The sequence below is a fragment of the Abrus precatorius genome, unplaced genomic scaffold (assembly GCF_003935025.1).
Source record: "Abrus precatorius isolate BTA unplaced genomic scaffold, Abrus_2018 Scaffold4, whole genome shotgun sequence".
NCBI classification, from domain to species: domain Eukaryota; kingdom Viridiplantae; phylum Streptophyta; class Magnoliopsida; order Fabales; family Fabaceae; genus Abrus; species Abrus precatorius.
The window spans coordinates 10,398,903-10,420,539 of record NW_020874384.1 but is presented as its reverse complement, the minus strand read 5'-3'; the positions used below and the strand labels follow the sequence as shown (position 1 = coordinate 10,420,539).

The window sequence follows — 21,637 nt, the reverse complement described above, 5'->3', positions numbered from 1 at the left end:
CTATTAACTTAACTCTCTGCCATTCAGATTCTGCAAATTTCCCACTCACTCCCTTCCCTCACAGCTGTTAACTCGCTGTCCAAAGATTGACCTCACTCGCTGAATCACAACCCCACTTTCGCGGACACGATTCCCTCTCGCTTCTTCTTAACGCTACTTTCCCAGGTCACTCACTCCTCAATGCATTTGTCGCTTCCATTTAAATGCCATGCTGTTCATATAATGGGCCAAGTAAACTGAGCCTATACATATATTCTTCTGTAATTGGGAAACGGAGTTGAAATTTGATCTGTGCAGGGTGAGCTTATGCCTGGGAACAAGTATAACGGTAACTCAAACCACATTCCGGGTCGTGTAGAGCGGCTTCTGAGAGTGAGAGAATTGAGGAAGAGTAGCAGGGCATGCCATTTGAATGAGTTAGGGGAGAATAATAGCAATAGGATTGGGGTTGGTGCAGAGGGTGGTTGTGAGGAGCAGGTGCGGTTGAGAGAAGAGGAGAAATTGGGTGAAGTGGTTGGTGAAGGGGTTGGAGAAGGGTGTGAGAGGGAAGATGGGAAGGGTTTTAGACAGAGGCTATTGGTTGTGGCTAATAGGTTGCCTGTGTCGGCAGTTAGAAAAGGCGAGGATTCATGGTCTTTGGAGATAAGTGCCGGTGGCCTCGTCAGCGCTCTGTTAGGTAAGTCGTGATCGTGTTGTTGTTGTTGCTGCTGGAACAATTGTCACATCCTTCTTATGTTCAACTGTTTTATTATTATGCTTATTTACTCTTCCATTTTTTTTTTCATCTATATTTTCTTTTTCTTTTTTGTTACATCATTTTTCATATCCTTTAGTTTCTCTTACTTTTTCATCATCCATTCCACCTATGTTTAATATAATTGGTTGTGTCAAGGGTATATTTTCCTTTTATGTCTGCTCCCTCGGTTTGCGTAAGGGTTATTTGTATAAGTTATTTATAGAAAAAAATAAATTTATCAAAATTTGCTATAGTGTGCTAAGATTTTAGTAAATAAATACTACCTCTGTTCTTAATTATTTGTTCAGTTATAAGTATAAGATAATGTTTATTGTTTTTTTTTTAATATTAATATTCGTTGGCTCATTTAGAGATTTTAAATAAAATAAGCAAAATGTTTTCATTGTGTGTAGCCATAGAGGAATCAGCTAATAAGGATAAATTGAAATTTATCCAATAATTTTAATAGAATGATTGAATTATTTGGTTTTGCATAATTTCTTTTCTCTTTAAACAGTGTAATTGTTTTTTTTTCCCGAACATATAAAATGGCAATAGTATTTTTAAGCTCATTATTCAGAGGTGTCGTCGCTCTCTTTATCTAGTGACGTATTGAGTTTTTTGAACAAAGGTGTGAAGGAGTTTGAGGCAAGATGGATAGGATGGGCCGGTGTCAACGTGCCAGATGAGATTGGACAGAAGGCACTTACTAAAGCCTTGGCTGAAAAGGTATTCTTAAAGAACAAAATTTTTGAAAAAAGAAAAATAATAGGACAAAATTTAGATATAGACAATATCATACGTAATTTTCATGCTATTTATATTTAACTAGCTTTGATAGACGAACGACAAAAGAAGTCTTTACCATACTGTGCTTAAGTTTTGTTCTATCAATAAGTAGATTCTGCAACTATTAATATGCGACATAGTATTTACCTTTCTTGTTTCCAGTGTATTGTATTTAGTGAAAGAAATTATGGTTAGTAATATATGAATTTTTTAATGTGTATTCAAGGAGACACTATAAGAACCTATGTATGTTAAGTTTTTTTGTCGAAAGTAACATGATATCCAGAATTCAATGCATGGATAACAATAAATGCTACAATTTTCGATATAAACATACTATTTTTTGTTTTCTTAACGTGCCGTTAGGCACGATTAGTAAATTCGATAGTAATATATCAAAATTTTTGTCCTCATCATTTTTGCTATATGCATTTCAGAGGTGTATCCCTGTATTTCTTGATGAGGAGATTGTTCATCAATATTATAATGGCTATTGCAACAACATCTTATGGCCCCTATTCCATTACCTTGGCCTACCACAAGAAGACCGCCTTGCCACCACACGTAGTTTCCAGTCTCAGTTTGAGGCATACGAGAAAGCAAATCAAATGTTTGCTGATGTTGTGAACAAGCACTATGAAGAGGGTGATGTTGTTTGGTGCCATGATTACCATCTTATGTTCCTTCCCAAATGTTTAAAGAATCATAACAAAAAAATGAAAGTTGGGTGGTTTCTCCACACCCCATTTCCATCTTCTGAAATTCACAGGACACTGCCATCTCGTTCAGAGCTCCTGCATTCTGTTCTTGCTGCTGATTTAGTTGGGTAAGTACCAACGGGCTCCTCCATTTAGGAGAATCAGGCTTTGATATCACTATTCTAAGTTTGATACCGTTATTGGTCATGTTGTAATAAATTTGTTTCATGTGAGCATTTGACATTTTGGGTGGCTATACAACATGTTGTGCATTAAACTCTGCCTATTAATGTTTTCCAAGTGTCAGAAAACATATTTAATATGAGTTGATATTGAAAATAACAGTTATTGTAATTAGGATAGCCATTATCTTTATTAGGAGATTTGATTGTATATGATTAGATTTGTAACTGATTTTGATACCCTAATTTTTACCTGTAAATACTGCACACATGTGTACCTCTCATACACAACAAGATTCAGACACCTCTTCTCTTTTCTATACTAAGCATCAATTGCTTTTTGGGCAATTTATAATAAACCACTAGCTTAGTTTATCAAGTTTCCTAGAATTGCACTTAACCTTCTATCCTCAGCCTTGATTTGGCTGACAAAACTGCAGTTGATATGAAATCCAGTTTCCTAGAACCAAAGATATAGAGGATGGTGCTATAAATGTTTGTTGCCATGCCCCAGTACATCTTGTTTGTAAAGAAGGGGACTTGACTCCCTTCTTTTGATCCTTTCTTGCAAATATTGTTGATATTTTCAAACAGTATCCTTTCCGACTAATCAGCCTGTATACATACATAAAACTAACAACTGCAGTCACCTCATAGTTGCCCCAATTTGTGTTGCTAAAACTATTGACTGCTGTCTAAATGTTAGCAGCTTCTTTGAGGGCTGCTGGTAAAACCTATGGTCAAAATGACTGCAAATCATCTGAATTAAAGGAGTTCACTGTCCTGGTAGTGTCAAATCATGACTATGCCTATACAAAAGTGTGTTTGAATGGAACTTTAAGAGTGACACTAAACCAATAAAAGTATAAGACAGTAGACAGAATATGAATACATACTGCTAAATTAAATTTATAACACTATATAGAAAAATGTACAAGTTTTGAACTGTTGGGAGTATTACTACCTATTTATTAGTTGTTCAAATGGTAACTGCTTCGATAATTCAACTATTTAAGTTGACTCTGCATGTTCTAACATTTCTTTAATTTGATATCATATTTCTTTTAGGTTCTTACAATTTTATTTGTTTATATAATGTGTGTCTTCTTTGGTTTAATCATTTTCGTTTTTCTATGATTGTTCTTGTTTTGATTTCCGTACGTGTAACTTTTCTTGTGCAGTTTTCACACTTACGATTATGCAAGACATTTTGTTAGTGCTTGTACTCGAATACTTGGACTTGAGGGTACTCCTTATGGGGTTGAGTATCAAGGGAAGCTCACTCGAGTTGCTGCAGTATGTGCACCAAACTTTGTCTACAAGCTGACTCTTATTTAGTCATTTGAACAGTTGTTTACACTTTAAAACTTTCACGCCAAACTTTACCTATTAAAAGAGGAGAGAAAAAAAAAACAGTTTAAGCTTTAATCGATTGCCATAATGAACTCAATATTTAAATTTCTTATTTAATTATGTTTCCCTTGAATGTCAGTTTCCAATTGGGATAGACTCAGAACGATTTATACGTGCTCTTGACCTTCCTCCGGTACAAGATCACATCAAAGAGTTACAAGAAAGATTTAAAGGCAGAAAGGTGCATCTTTTACTTTGTAGTAAACACCTTCTGTACATCTTGTAATTTATTTTACTTGTTCCGAATAATTTTGGAGTTATTTTAGATTTATACTTGGTTTTCAGTCTTTATGGTTAAGTGTTTTATTCTTATTTTGACATAACGCAGAACTTCTAAGGATTGTCAAGATAAAATATAGATGATGTTGATGAAAACTGATTGGATTGAAAGGGAAGAAAAAAATGATGTTTAAAACATCGAAATTATTGCTCACCATGGCAAACTGTATTTATAATTTTTACTCATAAAAGCATGGAAAATTAAATAGAATGCCCTTTCTCTAAACAAAACACAGCCACAATTACTGATCATCATTCAACTCTGCCTCTTACTCGTATATCCTTTACTAATTAATAACTCATGATAGGCTTTATTTTTTTATTTGTTTATTTTTTGGGAGCCTAATTTCTGAAATATCTTCGTAATATGATTTAAATTGCACTGGTTGTTTTATGCAACCAATATATAGGTTTGTATTGTAGGGCTACATTTAGTTGTTCATCTCTGGCTAATATAAAAGATGTAAACTCATGTTCTTATTGTTAATTCGAGAGGGCTGATAGTCTTAGCAGATTAACTTTTATAATGCCATTAATCCTTCTTCAAATCTATTGGTCCACAGAAAGCTACTATCATTGTTAGATTTAAAACCGTCCATGAGTCTTTTTGGTAACGGATTAAGCCTATAGGAGAATTAGTCATTGACATGGTATCTGAATCTCTATCCCGAAGTGTTCAAAAGTTTAATCCTTGTCATGCTTGCATCTAAATAAAAGTGTGGAGTTTCAGCACAAGTAGCCTTATGAAATGTCTAACTCCATGCTTTAACCCGAAAGGGCTCTTGCATGAGGGGGATGTTTGATGTAAATCTATTGATGAGAACTTAATAGCTTAAGCTTTAGGCGAGTTGGTCACTGATCAACAATGGCAAGCATTTAACATGCTCTCATTGCGTGATACTAATAAGAAATTGTTTTTCTTTTTTATTTGTTTATCTGTCTTGACAGGTAATGTTAGGTGTTGATCGCCTGGACATGATTAAAGGAATCCCTCAGAAAATTCTAGCATTTGAGAAATTTTTGGAAGAAAATGCTTATTGGCGTGATAAAGTCGTTCTGCTTCAAATTGCTGTGCCAACAAGAACAGATGTTCCAGAGTGTATGTGATAGAAAGTTAGAAACTGGTATCTTTATTAAGAAATACAAGAAGAAACACTCAACATTACTGAATAAAACACACACACTCAAACAGGTCTCGAGGGACTGCACCTCCTAAGTCAAAGGCCTTAACTCTATTGTGCAAAAATTAATGGAATGATTTCTGAGATCTATTGTACATTAGAGAAGTACATATACTTTAATGGAAAAATATTAATTTTTCCACTAATATTTTTCATGTGTTTGGTTGAGTTTTGAAATCAATGTATTAATTTTTCATTAATGGAAAAATATTTTATTGAGTATTGAGTTCACAATCATTATAATATGTTTGCAGCAATATTATTGTGCTACATTCACTTTGCATTTTTTTTTGTACTTAATGGGTATGTCACAGATACTAGGTATTGCTGATCTCTTCGCTCTTTCAATTTGTTTGAAATACTTAACTTTGGGATGATACATACTGGCATGTCAAGCATGTACTCATTTTTCTGCACATTTTGAAATATAGTCTTATTTTTGGCTTCAGAATTATAACTGATCAACTTTATTTCATACATATTTATAGATCAAAAGCTTACAAGCCAGGTTCATGAAATTGTCGGTCGCATCAATGGCAGATTTGGATCATTGACTACTGTTCCTATACATCACCTGGTATGTTCTTAACCTGGTGATAATCAGATATAATAGAAGGACTTACTCATCTTTTTTCATTGGATATTCTAATTCAACAGTCCTACTTGTGCATAATTTTGTTAGTTACTCTCATTCTATCTTTATATCCTAACTTCCTTGGAATGGCATGAAAAGGGAGAGACTGACTTTGGGGGCAATAAAAATTAGCTGTCACATAACTTGCTTGTTAAACAAAAGGCCATATGGAAAGAATGAAAATGTGGAACAATCCTTCTTACGACCTATAGTGAATATAAACTGGAGATAATTAATTCTAAATATATTTGCTTACCTTTTCATTTAATATAGTCAGTTTTTTTATAGACCCTTAAATCTAATTGATATGATTCCATAACAGTTAAAAAGGAAATAATATCAAATAAAATAAAACAAATTTTAAATAAATTCAGGAGATTTTCATCTGTAAGGCCTTTTCTGGTATTGTTGACCCATAAATGTGTCCACATCACTGTGTCAAAATCAATCTCTCCTTGGAATGGAAAGTTCAAAAAATACAATTTAAAGCACACTTACACACAATTAATATCCCCCTTAAAATGCCCAATAACAATAAACTATTGTTGTATATGTAATTTTTCAATTTTTTATTTTAATTCCTGTCACTTATATGCAATCAAATAGGAGAGGAGAAATACTTAGAGGGAGAGCTTTCCGTTTACAGTGGTCTTAACCCAACTCAAACATGATTGCCTTTACTGGAGAATACTTGTGGTCTAGATAAAAATAAAATAGAAGAGGGGAAAGGGGGTTGTTTCAACTTAACCTATAGTCTTGAGTTCGAGTTTCAATGAATGTAATTGTGTTAAATACTTGGAGAGAGAGTTTTGCCTCTCATAGTGGTCCTAGCTGGCTTGAACAGGATTGAGTGGAGGATACCTGTAGTTTAGGAAAAAAAAATAGGAGAGGGAAAACAGGAGGTTTCCTTTGGTTTCTGTTTTCCTTTCTATGTTTCCTGATTTAATGAAAAATAAAACACCCGCTAATATTGTATTTCACTCCTTTTTGCCAAAACTTTTCCTTCATCCTTTGTTCTAAACAAATGTATGAAGAATTGCTAAAACAGCATTTGATCTGTGGGATAGTTTGTGCTATGTTGGACAGTAATCAGGTTTTTTGAGGTATCTGCATGCAGCTCTTGTGAAACAGCTGTGAAACAACCTTTGTTGAATTCAAAAAATTTTTAAACTATGCTAGATAAAACTGCAACACATTTCCACACTTGAAAATAATTGAAACTGTAAAACTTATAGAACAGTTGATTTGATATGAATTGAATCAAGATCTAATATTCCTATTAACTACTGAAAATTACTAATGCGTGTGTATCTAGATTTGAGATATGGAAGAGTAAAGATCAAGTTAATCTCAGATGGCACAACATATTGGTTTGAAACCAAGTTTTTCTTTTTCCTTAAGTATGAACTGTACCACAACCTAGGATAGAGGTTTTATTCATAGCTATGAATTTCTAATGTTATACTGGTCATGATATCATATACAAATGAGATTCAACAGTTTTATATTCTTATTCTGATCTTTAGTCATTCGTTTAAATCTGTCATTTATATTAATTAATAATATTGAATTGGATGAAGACTTTTCTATGCTTGATAATCTAATGAATTTTCATTTTTGAAGGATCGCTCACTTGACTTTCATGCCCTATGTGCTTTGTATGCTGTTACTGGTAAAGTTTACTCGATTTTACATTTTTTTTTAGTTTGACTGAGAGCTATCCTATGGATTCTATATCTAAAATTGAAAGATGATTATCGGCATGCTTTTATTAATGATTTTTAAATCTTTTTGTTTATTATGAACTTAAAGAGGGAAATCTTAGGGATTCTATATCTAAAGCTTTTTGTACTTCATTCTTGGTGTAAAGCTTTCTACATCATGATCCAGTTCAACTTCTTTATTTATGTTCTTATTATTTTTCTCCCAATAATATGTTTTTCATTCTCTATGACATTTTTTTTATTCTATGGTGCAAAAGATACCCATTTATAAAAGAAAAAAAATTGTTTTTCAGTATTTGAACCCAATCATTATACAAAACAAATATGAATAAACTCAAAATTTGCAAAGAGAAAAATAGAATAACATTTTTTATGTAGGGCATGATCCCAAAATCCACTTCTTTACAGCCGTGTTTTGCTCCTAAATGCTAAGCATTATGCATCTTCTCGTAGAACTAATGCTGATGTAAATGAGTAGCAAACATATCAGCAAAACTTTTAAAACACGAGTTAAGATTATGAAATATATTATTAGGTATTGAGAATTTAAATAAATGAAGAACGTCATGCAGTATAGATTATAAGATATTTAGAAAGAAACCTCTAATAGCCAATTTGAAATATGTACATTTAATGCTAAATGACAATCAGCTTAATCAAGGAGTCTCTAGGACACTTCCTCATACATGTAAATACCTAGTTCATTACACATTTTCTTGAATTCTTGATTATCTTTGGAGCTTTAAAATTTATTTCTAATATTCAGTTTATTTTATTGTAAGTTTTCTTCTAATGTATTTATACTCTATTTCTTAACCAGATGTAGCACTAGTAACCTCTTTGAGGGATGGAATGAATCTTGTCAGCTATGAATTTGTGGCCTGCCAAGAGGAAAAGAAAGGAGTTCTCATTCTTAGTGAAGTAATTACAAAATCTTATTAGTATTTTATGTTTTATTTCACTTTGTCAAATTCCGGCTATGATAAGGTTGAATTAATTTTATGCAACAACAACAAATCCGTATTCCACAAGGTGAGGTTGACTACATGGATCTCAATATGTCATTGAACTCAGTTAAAAATCAAATTCTCCGATATATTTTTTATCCCCAGATCTCGTTTAATAATTTCCACTAATGTTTTTCTAGGTCTCTCTTTACCTTTTTTTACTACTAAAAGTCATGACATCTACTCTCCTTACTTGGTGCTTCCAGTTGCCTTCTTTGAACGTGTCCAAATTACCTTCAACAATTTGATATCATCTTTTCCACTATATAGGTAGGTTTTACTCCAATATTCCCGCATATATAATCATTTCTTATTATGTCCTTTCTCGTGTGACCATTCATCTATCTTAACATTTTCATTTCTATTACATCCGCTTTTTTTTTTTTTGTGTTATTCTTTTAACGCCCAACATTCACTATCATATAAGATAGTTATTCGTATAGCAGTGCGATAAAACTTTCCTTTTAACTTGATATTTACTTTACAATAGTAAATAACTCTTCATGCCTCTCTATATTTTCGTTAATTTCTCCATCATTTTGTAAAATCAATCTCAAGTACCTTTATGACTGTCAATAATACTGGTCTTGACATGTTGATTTAATTTTATAATAAGAGAATAAATTCAAAAGTTGGAAGAGTTGGTCCTGATAAAACTATCAATAATACTTGAGATATAAAACTGATGTTGAATCTTAATAGTTTGAGCTTTTAGAAGGGTTGGTTCTTATCATAGTATGAGAGTCCTCTGACCAAGTGGTCAAAATTTCAATCCTGGCTACATCAGTTCTTCCAAATAAAAGTTTAATTTATCCCAAGGTAGAATGGGTCTGTGTATTCTCATTTCAGTTATCTTTTAGGTTGAAACACCAGGGAAGAAATTTCAGTTGTATTACTATCTCTCTCCATCATAATCAATTTATCACATCAATTAATATTTTTCTTTTACTTCCAATATCTAGCTTCTTACAATACAACTCTCTGCACTGTGCTTAAATTTTTACCATTTGAATTGGTCTGACTTAATGATAGGTATCGATGTTTCGTTTCATTAATTCCTGTCTGGTATCGATGTTTCTTTTCATTTATTCCTGTCTGGATCATATAGTTCCCACATGGTTGTATAGAAAGCTTCCATCTTCCTTATAGATAAATAAGCTTTTACATATTGATTTTGGTAACTAAATACTTATTATGTTGATATTATGCTGATAGAGCTGGTACAGAATTACAGAAATATTTTATTAAGAAAACCCTAATTCTCAAACCAGTACCAAAGTGATAGTGATTTAGAATTGGGTGAAGGAATTACAAGTGATGATCACCGGAGTTATTCGAGAGAAGCCCACTCTCCAAGCCTTTCCAATTACCAATTACAAAAATATAATTAATTATAACAATAACTGATACAAAATTACAGCTCTCATAACCACTAAAACAGTTAGTTATTGAATTTTCCACCTATTCCCTCCTTCTTTCTATGTATACTCGTGAACCTATCAATAAACCACCCCCCCCCCCCCCCCAAAAAAAAAAGCCACCTTGAGCCACTTTGTCCTCAAGCTGAAAATCTGGAAAAACCTCTTGGATCTTGGCAGTAGATTCACCTTGGGAGGTTGTCCTTGTATCCAGTAGTTCTGGAATTACCTTCAGGTCTAACAACATAGAAGGCGAAGGTCGGCATGGTAGCAGGATGCACAGCTGGCTTGAGGAGAGACACATGAAACAGGGTGGATACAACTATGCTCAGGTAACTGCAACTTATACGTAACTTGGCCAATCCAAGATTTGATAGGGCCCATAAAACATAGGACTCAGCTTAGCATTTGATGTATTAGCTAGTGATTGTAGTCTGTATGGTTGCAATTTCAAGAAAACCCAATTACCCATTTGACAAACCACCTTAGGCCTATGTTTATCGGCCTGCAACCTATTTTGAATTTATGTCTTACACAAATTGCCTCTTAAATCTCTCAATACCTTATCTTGTTGCTGATTCACGCTATCCACTTTAGATGGAATAGTAACGCCCTTCAAATGCAAAGAAGGATCCCATTAAAAGGGGTCATCTTCTTAGCAGCACTATAATTTGTGTTGAACCAATCTCAGCCGAACTCAACCATTCAGGGCAGTTCTAAGGCTTCGACCTTGTCATGCAACATAAATAAGTCTCCAAACAACGATTCACTACCTTTGTCTAACCATTCCTTTAGGGGTGGTAAGCAGTGCTAAATTTCAGCTTTGTACCAGCCCCGATCACAGACTATAGTTGAGGGAAACCTGTAGAGTTTAATGGTTTCTCGCACAAAAAGCTGAGCCACATCAGCAGCAGTGTAAGGATGAGTGAGGGCCAGAAAGTGGGCATATTTGGTGAGTTTGTTCACCACTATTAAGATGTTGTCCTTCCCTTTAACCTTGGGTAATCCTCTAATAAAATCCATCAATATATCTGACCAGACCTATGTAGGAATGGCTAGTGGCTATAACAACCTTGCAGGAGCAAGTCTCATTTTTATTGCATTGGCAAACCTCACATTATATCACAACTCCTTGATCTCTCTCCTTTCTCCTTCCTAGAATAAAACCCCAGCTCTTCTTTTAAATGTTCTAAAATATCTAGCATGACCACCAGTAGGTGGTGCATGTAATTTCCTTATAATGTCTTGAATTTGCAGAAAATGCCTTGGTAATACCAACTTTCCAGGTAATATAGTCATCCCCCTCGTAACTCAAAGTTTGTATGTGCTCTATGATCTACCAATAAATTGTTCTTCCGTCAACAACTGCTGTTTAGTGAGAAATTTAAGGCTCTTTTAGTTAGTGACAATAAATAAAACGCCTGCTCATCAAGCAATGTTTCCACTTTTGTACAACTTGAACTAACTTTTTGACAAAGCGTAACTCCAAAAATGTCAATGATCTTTCTTCTTGTAATAATACCACACTTAGCCCTTCACTGATGCATCGATCTCAACTGTGAAAGGTTTAGAGAAATCCGGAACTGCCAAGATCAGTAATTTAGAAACATTTTTTGGGGTCTCAAAAGCCTTTTGAGCCTCCTCATTCCATTTTAACCCTTCCTTTTTCAACAATTGAATCAAAGGTCTTGCAATCTTACCATATCCTTCCACAAATCTCCTATAATACCCTATTAAGCCCCGAAAAACCCCTCAAACTTTTGACATCTTTTGGAATAGGCCACAACTGCACTGGCTCAACCTTCTTGGGATTAGCTTATACACCTTGGGCTGAAATGATATGATCCAAATATTCCAAACTACGCTAATCAAAAGTGCATTTTTTCTGATTTACCATTTTTTCTGATTTACCTTCAACTGATTTTCTGTGACCACCTTAAGTACATCTATTAAGTGCTAGACATGCAACTCCACAGAGGGGCTAAATACTAGTATGTCGTAAAAGAAAACAAGTATATATTTTCTTAAAAAGGGCCTTAGTATCTCATTCACAAGATATTGAAATGTGAAAGGTGCATTGGTCAAGCCAAATAGCATGACTAAGAACTCATAATGCCCTTCATGTGTCCTAAAAGCAGTTTTCTCCACATTCTCCTCTTTCATATGTATTTGATGATACCCTGATTTCAAATCCAATTTAGAAAATTTTGCTGCTCGTCTCAACTCATCCAACAATTCCTCAATGATTGAAATTGGAAACTTGTTGACACAAATCTTCACCCACCATCCTTCTTCTTTACTAATATTATTGGACTTGAATAGGGACTAATGTCGGATCTAATAAGTCCCGCTTTTGGTAGGTCATTCACTAATTTCAATCTTGGTCTTTGATAGTGAGGATATTTGTAAGGTCTGAGATTCAGAATTGTTGCTCCTTCCTTTAAATGGATGGAATGATCATGTTTTCTCCTTGGGGGTAATCCTTGTGGGTCTAAAAAGATTTCTTCAGAGTTCTAGCACCTCTACAATAAATGGAGAAAATGTACTCTCTTTTTCTTGCACCCATTCCACTTAAATATCCTGCTCTCCTTCCTTCAGCTCATTCATCATAATTTTTAGCGAAACTTCAGTCTTAGACAAGGTTGGATCCCCTAACAAAAATTGCTTTGTACTCTCACTTCCAATAGTTAGCTTCAACTATCCAAAGTCCACCTTGGCCTACCCCAAACTAGCTAAATATTCTAGTCCCTGAACTACATCGGCCCCTCCCAAATCATATTAAAACCTCCTGTTAAATCTTTATTCTTGCAATTCTAGTATAAATTTCTTACACACTCCTTAGCATTTTACCTTGTGCCCATTTTCAATCTCCACCACATATGGGGGAGTATATTAGTAGCAATTTCTCAGAGATAAAATTGTGAGAGGCTCCACAATCTATCAAGACCACTACTTTCTCCTTCTCTATTCTTCCCCATACCTTCCAAGAATTTCTGGAAGTAAGATCTGTCATGGTGAACACTAATAGCTACATTACTCTCTTGCTTTCCTCTCCATTATCTTCCCTTTCTTTTTCCTCCATCATCTCCCCAGGTTCCCTTGGTGTCTCCTCTTCTACCAACAACATGTGTAATTGTTTATTTCTACACACATGGTTGGGCCCAAACTTGTCATAATAACAAAAACATAACCCCTTTTGCATCTTTTCTTGCATTTCTTCGTCAGATATGCTGCACCCCTTCTTTGTTATCCCCGATATAATTACTACCCCTGCTGTTAAATATTTCTGGAAATTTCCCCTTCCCTTTATTATTGACAACTGTTGATGCTGGGTACCCCAAATCTCTAGAATAACTTCTTGTTACAGAATACAGTCTGTACATGTTAGTAGCTTTATTCCTTATTTGTTTCCCCACTTTAACCACTGTCTGAATTTTTGCTTTAACCATTTGAGCCTTTGTAATCAAATTTACTAAATTGTTTGGTTCATGTAGCTTCACTTCTGCCTTTATGTCATCCTTTAATCCATCTAAAAATATTCCCACCAAATAATCTTGTTCCATTCTCTTCAAGAACCCCTCATAAAGCTCAAATTGTTCTGTGTAATCCCCTATGGTACATTTTTGTGTCAACATGATCAGAATTTCAAACGGGATTTTCATCATACTTTGTTGAAATCACCTTACCATTACTATTTTGAATGACTCCCATGTCAGATTTGGATTACAAGATCCCACCATTGAAACCAATTCAGAGCCTTTCCATCCATTGCTATCATCACCACTTGCATCCGTTCTTCCACTGTTACCCTTTTCAAACAAAAATCTCTCTCCAATCTGTTAGTCCACCCATATGCCTCCTCCCCAACGAAAATGGTATATCTGAATCTCAATCTTTTTACACGTTTTCTTGATGGTCTCTTTCGCGATTCGCCTCCTGAAGTGTTCGCTCCAGGATCTCAATCCTTGTATTCACCATAGATTTTGGCTGCACCACAATACTAAGATCAGTGCTTTGATACCAGTTGATAAAACTGGTACAAAATTACTGAAAAGAACTTCTGAATTTTATTAAGAAAACCCTAGTTCCCAAACCAGTACCAAAGTGATAGTGATTTAGAATTGAGTGAAGGAATTACAACTGATAACCACTAGAGTTATCCCCCCACTCTCCAAGCCCCTCCCAATTATCAATTACAAAAAACATAACTACTCTACTAATCCATCATATGACTATTTATAATGGTAACTAATACAAAATTACAGTTGTCATAAACTCATAACCACTAAAACGGCTAGTTCTTGGATTTCCCACCTATTCCCTTCCTCTTCTTTCTATTGTACACTCTCATGAACCTATCAGATGCCTGATATTTGGTATGCTTCTTGTAGTTTGCCGGTGCAGCACAGTCTCTTGGTGCTGGAGCAATTCTTGTTAACCCTTGGAACATTACAGAAGTTGCTGCTGCAATTGCTAGAGCTCTGAATATGCCATCTGCAGAAAGAGAAAAGAGACATAAACATAATTTTCTTCACGTTAAATCACACACTGCTCAAGAATGGGCAGGAACTTTTGTGAGGTACGCATATTAGTCTCTGGATTATATTAATCTGTTTACCAAAATCATATCTTAAGGAATGAAAATAGCATTTATTACTAATCCTAATTAATCAGAAGAAAATATGAAATGTATTTTATATTTTCAGAGCATTAGATGCTTATACACTTCATTTAAAATGTTGGCAGATGTTCACTTGTTACCTAATTGTAATCCTAGCCTTGGCTGTATCTTAGAGCCCCTGTTGCCTGAGATTAATCGCAAGGCTTTGTAGATAGTTTCATGCTTAATTATGATGATTGCTTACTTTTACTTCAGTACTTTAGGAATAGTAGAAAGACAAGGTGATTTGTGACTGTAATTTATCCACCAAAATATATAATAAGAATACATTTCTTGCTGTGATACCACTATGAATCTTTGCATAATTGCAGTGAACTAAATGATACTGTTATCGAGGCACAACTAAGGACAAGAGAAGGTCCACCCCGGCTTACAACTGAGACTGCAATTGAACATTATCTGCAGTCGACTAATCGATTGCTCATTTTGGTATGTTGTCTCACAATGAAGCTTGTGACTTCTCTGCATACATTTTGTTTCCTCCTTGTCTTTTACTGCTTATCTGAGTTCTTCCTACATGATAGTTCTTTCTTCATTTCTTGGATACACGTACACATAGTGAAACAAACAGTGGAACAAGCAAGTATTTGGAAGCAAAATGCCAGATTGGTGCCTATTTGTAGTCATTGAATTGGAAATAATAGGATATAGGTGGTAATAATTCTATTTATCCTACTAATTAAGTGAAATACTGGTGTAGTGCTACTAAAACAAGTCCGGTGGAATAGGACTACCAACCTCAAAAGACTCTTAATATAATGACCTTAATTTTCTAAATGTAGTGACTAGAGAGGATAGTAGTTATAATATGCATAGCTGCAGGTTAGCATGAAGATTTTATTATGCTTTCACTAGGCAAGAAAGACTTTATCTTACATTATAATTGAGGCATTTACATGTTTTATATTTGTCACTATCAAATTTTTCAAGGGATTGCAACACCTATAACTTGTGTTAGAGAGATCCTTTCAAGAATGAAACTCGTCAACATAAAACTTTGAAACTATATGGATGGAATTTCTTTCAGATAACTTAGTGGCTACTTTTACTAGGAATTCCCTTTCCAAGTCTTTGAAGTGCTTACTTTCTGCAATGAAAGTAGCTACACCCAGTACGCTTTACTCTTTAACTCTCTAGTTTGCCTACTTTTTGCATTAAAAGTGGCTACACTGGACCCTTTTTGAACTCTTAAAAGCTTACAATTCATGTGCTTCTCTTAGAATTTCCTGCAAAACTAATTCAATCAATCAATATTTGCATAAAAATTTTATTTATTCTAAACAAATTGAAATACTAAACTAAATTTGAATTACTTGAACCACTATACATTTTTGTGAGTTTTTTATCTTCTAAATTACTCTTTTTTTATTAAAAAGATCCTATAAAACTAACTAAAAACTAATCAAAATCTTGATTTATCAGCCATAACTTTATGAAGTATGGACATTGCACAGGCTTGTCTTACCTTCTACTGAAATTCAACTTTTATTAGAAGAGGCAGCAAATATAAAAATCTTAACCATTTGGTCATAGATCTTTGGTACTATATCATGAACCAACTATCCTCAAAATTCAAGTTGTTAGATGAAGGTTTATCTTTGTTAAGAGACTTGAGTCTAACTCACTTCCAAAAGCTAGCTCATAGGAAGAGAACTATCCACAAATGTCTATTCTTAATTAATGTGAGACATTTTAACACACTCTCCTCCTGCCCAGGACTGGACATCTGGTGCGTGAAATTTGCAGGACTGGACATCTGCATGGATGGACCCAACAGGACTAGACATTTGTGGGTAGCCCAACGTTTGGGTAGGAGAGTTTTTAGGTTAGGAGCATCACAATATGTAAGACACTACAATGCAACTCCAAAACCTTAAGGCCATGAATACATGGGTCAATCTCTTTATAAACCCCTAACATCCCATTTCATGTGGGATTAATTCACACTTGATTCCAACACTCTCCCTTAAGTGTGAACTTATCTATTTAATTTTGACTCCTTCTATAGCGGAAGTTTTTCTCTATCACGAGTATCTATGATCTACATCACGTGGGTTGTCGTCCACTTAACAACACTTTTTGGGCTCCTCACCCTTCACACATGGATCATCTAGTGTCACCATTTCCTCTACGGTGCACTTCTCACACTGACCATGAGTCCACACCATTGACTTACTTGGTTGAGTATCCATGGTCTACATCACGTGGGCTGTTGTTCACTTAACAATACTTTTTTGGCTCTTCACCCTCCATACGTGGATCATTTAGTGTCATCGTTTCCTCTACTGTACACTTTTCACACTGACCATGAGTTCACACCATACATGGATCATTTAGTGTCACCGTTTCCTCTACTGTGCACTTCTCACACTGACCATGAGTTCGCACCATCGACTCACTCAGTCGCAGTTCATCTACTTATGTAAGCCGGTCACCTAGATCGACTAAACTCTAATACCGCAGTTAGGTAGGGAGAGTTTTTAAGTAGGGAGCCTTACAATGAGTAGGATATCACAACACAACCCCAAAACCTTAAGGCCATGAGTACATGGGTTCATCTCTTTATAAACTCTTAACATCCCATTTCATGTGAGACTAATTCACACAACATTCTTGAAATTCTGAATTATATTGTCAATTTACCGTATAGTTACATGTATATCTAAATATTCTCAACACTTTCCCTATCTAGAGAATGGATATCTATCATTCTCAAATTGCATGAAAGATCTTGGGGCCGCTACGTTGCCAATCCCTTAGAAAACATATTTTCTAGTTGATTGAAATGAATGTTCCAAACCAAGTCACTCAGGAAAAAGGCAGGGAGAAGAAGACTGATTAGAGGAATTGACCTCCTTTCTTCCAACCTTGTCTTGGACTTGCTCTCGTAGTGACTGAAAATAATACAACCCTTTGTGTTTCTTAGCAACTCTAATCATCCTCCCCAAGGTCAGATCCAGACCCAAGAATGGAATTAGGGAACCATTAACAAGTTTTAACAAAGAAATTGTAAAGGTTGAAGAGACAATCACCAAACAGCTACGGTAACAAGGGGTCAGAACTGACAGAGAAGGTCCCGACGAACAGAACGAGGTTTGTGGTGAAGCAAATGGTGGCTAGGAAAATGGCTGATGCAGAGGAAAGAAAATGCCTAAGCACAATGAAGGTACAAGCGAATACTGTAATGAAGACAGCTGCTAGGGTTTAGATGCTATAATTAAGGTGGTTAGGGAAGAAACACCTAATGCACAATGAAGGTGCGATGTATGTTGTAATGAAGACAGCTGCTAGGATTTGGGTACTGCAATAAAGGTGGCTAGGGTTTGATGTGTAAAAGTGTGCAGAAAAGGTTTGGGTGCGGACACAGAGACCCCACGGTCAGAGGCTTTGATACCATTTTGAAATTCTGAATTGTATTGTGAAAGTACATTATAATTTATATGTATATGTAGGAGTCTAATCCTAATACTTAGATAAGATAATATTTTAGATTATCTTCTAATAATCATAGATCTAATGACAAATAATTATAACAATAATGACAATAAATAAATCTTAATAAGTAGGAGATATTATCAAAAGTTCATGAGTGGCTTATAATTAACAAATGTTATGCGATATATGTGTGTATGTGTTAGACATACAGATGTTACCAGACTTTTTCTATGTGAGTTTAAATTCCATAATTTGAGTTTGCAACTCACTAAGGCCAAATCTTTATCATTGTAAAACTGAATGCTTTTTTTTTTTTTAATAATGTTTCACAAATATCAAATAATGACTTGGTGTCTGTTATGCATTTGTACCAACAATTACTTTTCAACTAACCATACACGCCGCAGGGATTCAGTGGAACTTTAACTGAACCAGTTGAGAAAACAGGTGATCAGATTAAAGAAATGGAGCTTAAGGTACATCCAGAATTGAGACAACCCTTGACTGCACTATGCAGTGATCCTAATACCACAGTTGTTGTGCTCAGTGGAAGTGGTAGACAAGTCCTGCATGATGTAATTCTTGGCACATTACTTATTTTCTCTGTAAAATATTATATCAATTCATTTTTAACATATTCCTATAGCAGAACTTCAAAGAATATGACATGTGGTTGGCAGCAGAGAATGGAATGTTTTTACTTCCTTCAAAGGGTGAATGGATGACAACAATGCCAGAGCATCTGAATATGGAATGGGTTGACAGTGTGAAGGTGCTCATTTCGATGTTTCAATTCTGTTGATTCCGCTTCCTTTATGTTATTGACATACTTTGTTGCTCCTGCATTTCAGCATGTTTTTGAGTACTTCACAGAAAGAACACCTCGGTCACATTTTGATTTTGAAGAAAGGGAAACTTCGCTTGTATGGAATTACAAATATGCAGGTGCTTGAATTTTTAAGAATATGTTTCAGTTTTTCGGCTATCTTTTCGGTCACTGATCCTCTGATCTCAACCAGATGTTGAATTTGGGAGACTTCAAGCAAGGGACATGCTGCAGCATCTGTGGACAGGTCCAATTTCTAATGCTTCAGTTGAAGTTGTTCAAGGTAGCCGATCTGTTGAGGTGCGAGCTGTTGGTGTTACAAAGGTGACCTCTTGTTGGTGTTACAAAGTTGTGTGAAATTTTTCATACAAATTAAATGTCTTCTCTAAATTGCTTTTCTAATCAGGGAGCAGCTATTGACCGCATTTTGGGTGAGATAGTGCACAGTAAATCCATGACGTCACCAATAGATTATGTTCTTTGCATTGGACATTTCCTGGGGAAGGTAAATTGAATTTTCATTTATCGTTGATCTGCTAAGAATTTTTATAGGGTTTAAAAATGAAAAACAGACTTTAGTGACCCATAATACATTTAATTCTATAGTTTTAAACTTGTGGTAAATTACACTTTACTGTTCGTAATTTTAGGTAAACCTTCATTTTAATCCGTAAAATATTTAACATTGTTTAAATCAATTTTTTTAAATTAAAATTTTAAATATCAATTGTCAATTAATTTAGTCTTTAATGTTTAGAAACATTAAAATTAAGAATCAAATTTTGTCATGTTAAGTAACAAGTAGAACACAGAATAACATTATTACATGATTTTTCAAAAACTGTCCATTTTTGTCTTTGACTTTTGAGATTTTAAAACAGTAACGTCCCTTCCTATGCTTCATCTTCTCTTCCATGGCGTTCTCTTGCCATTGTAGAAATAACGTTCACCTGTCAACAACTTTATCCAGCCAAATGCTTGGGGGTGAGGGAGGAAGAATGTCAAATGACGTTTTGGTCCAATGATAGAGAAAATGTTGACAATGACAATGTAACTCATGATGCAATGCTTGGGGGAGGATATGGGTAAATGGCATTTTGGCCAAATGACAACAAAGTCAACGACATGAGATGATTCGTGGTGGTTGGAGACACAGGAGATGGTGGGAAAACATTGACGATCACGGTGTGAGGCTTGGGAGTGAGGGAAGAAGAGGATTAGCGACGTTTTGACCAAATAACAGTGAAGTCAATAATAAGGAGGGTAGTTTGTGGTGGTTGGAGGCAAAAGTGATAGTCGGAGAAGACGCCGCCAAGGAAGAAGACAAACGAGAAAAAGCAAAGAAGAGGAAAGGACGTTTCTGCTCGAAACTTTCATTAATCAAAGATGAAAATGAGTTACTTTTGAAAAATCATAAAATGATAAATTAGCACTTGATGTTAATTTTAAAGTCTCTTCATAGAAAGGACTAAAGTGATGGATGATTGTTAAATTCAGTAACTAAAATTTAAAATTTAGAAGACTAATTTTAGTCATATCATATATTTCAATAATTAAAGTACTTATTTTTTGCACTAAGCATTCTTACACTCTTATTCACATCACAATTCGTTGTAGCAGTGTATGTTTTATCATTTTATCCTCTCATAAGGAAGTTCATGTATCATTTTATTAAAGTTATAAAATATCATAAAATATAATACATTAATTATACATGTTACAAATTTTAATAAAAAAAATGTTAATGATTTCTTATTTTGTGTCCATTGCCACATGGAAAAGGTATAAAATAAAGAGTAGCAGGTATTTTGAGAAAGTGTAAAACGAAGAAGATTTTGTGTATTTTACCTTAAATATTTGGAACTACAGGATTTAATATTTATTAATTGTAACAGGATGAAGATATTTATTCATTTTTTGAGCCAGATCTTCCTTCTATTGGGGTGGGTCTTCCACGAAGTAAGGTAACAACGGAAGGGGTCAAGTTTCCGGTTGAGAAGAAACAATGTATGAAGATCCCACCCAGCAAAAGTGGATCAAAGCCATCTCAAAATAAGGCACAACGTCAAGTTTCAAATTCTGATAAGAAAACAAATAATAACTATGTCTTCAGTGCATCTCGCAAGCCATCTCCTGAAAAGGCATCATCATGGAACGTTCTTGACCTTAAGAAAGAGAACTACTTCTCATGTGCTGTTGGACGAACCCGAACAAATGCTCGCTACACGCTCGATTCTTCAGACGACGTCGTTTCATTTCTCAAGAAACTAGCAGATGCTTCTTTACCGCAGCGTTAAAATATTTATCCATATTTTCCTAAATTTATTTTAATGAAATAATCGTTTATTTTCTGTACCTTTAGGCTAGAGTTTTGAAAAATAAACGATTATTTTGTTTGTGTTTGGAAGAGTCTGTAAAGAGCTTACGAAAATAATTTGTAACTTTAGTAAGCTCATATGTCAATAAATTGATCTAATTTATGATACAATTTATTGTGTAATAAAAGTTTATTAAATAAATACTTAATTAATGTTTCTTTATGTGCCTTTGGGGTGTAACACTCCCATAAAACCGTGTACTAAATTATTTTATACTTGAATTTTTATTAAATTTATATGAAGGAATTTTTCTAAG

The 21,637-nt window shown here is 34.6% G+C and overlaps 1 protein-coding gene across 2 annotated transcripts; it reads left to right on the top strand.

Moving 5' to 3' along the window:
• Positions 1 to 220: 220 nt before the first annotated feature.
• On the top strand, positions 221 to 21,519 carry LOC113864541 (alpha,alpha-trehalose-phosphate synthase [UDP-forming] 1-like). Of its 2 annotated transcripts, none has more exons than XM_027498380.1 (18): positions 221 to 231; positions 298 to 676; positions 1,368 to 1,465; positions 1,963 to 2,351; positions 3,587 to 3,701; positions 3,898 to 3,999; positions 5,046 to 5,196; positions 5,767 to 5,855; positions 7,536 to 7,584; positions 8,457 to 8,557; positions 14,453 to 14,640; positions 15,054 to 15,171; positions 18,585 to 18,752; positions 18,827 to 18,949; positions 19,029 to 19,122; positions 19,197 to 19,327; positions 19,410 to 19,508; positions 20,899 to 21,519. In XM_027498380.1, the coding sequence occupies exons 1-18, from the start codon at positions 223 to 225 to the stop codon at positions 21,298 to 21,300; spliced, it is 2,805 nt and encodes a 934-aa protein (XP_027354181.1). In that variant the 5' UTR covers positions 221 to 222; the 3' UTR covers positions 21,301 to 21,519. The 2 variants fall into 2 exon arrangements, with proteins under 2 accessions (XP_027354181.1, XP_027354182.1); XM_027498381.1 differs by having other exon boundaries at positions 18,585 to 18,653; positions 20,899 to 21,350.
• The last annotated feature ends 118 nt before the right edge of the window (positions 21,520 to 21,637 follow it).

Bases quoted from the DNA above. Each gene is read 5' to 3' on its own strand.
- LOC113864541 (XM_027498380.1), top strand. The intron at 677-1,367 runs GTAAGTCGTGAT...TTTTGAACAAAG, and splicing joins CCTCGTCAGCGCTCTGTTAG to GTGTGAAGGAGTTTGAGGCA. The intron at 19,123-19,196 runs GTGCTTGAATTT...GATCTCAACCAG, and splicing joins ATGGAATTACAAATATGCAG to ATGTTGAATTTGGGAGACTT.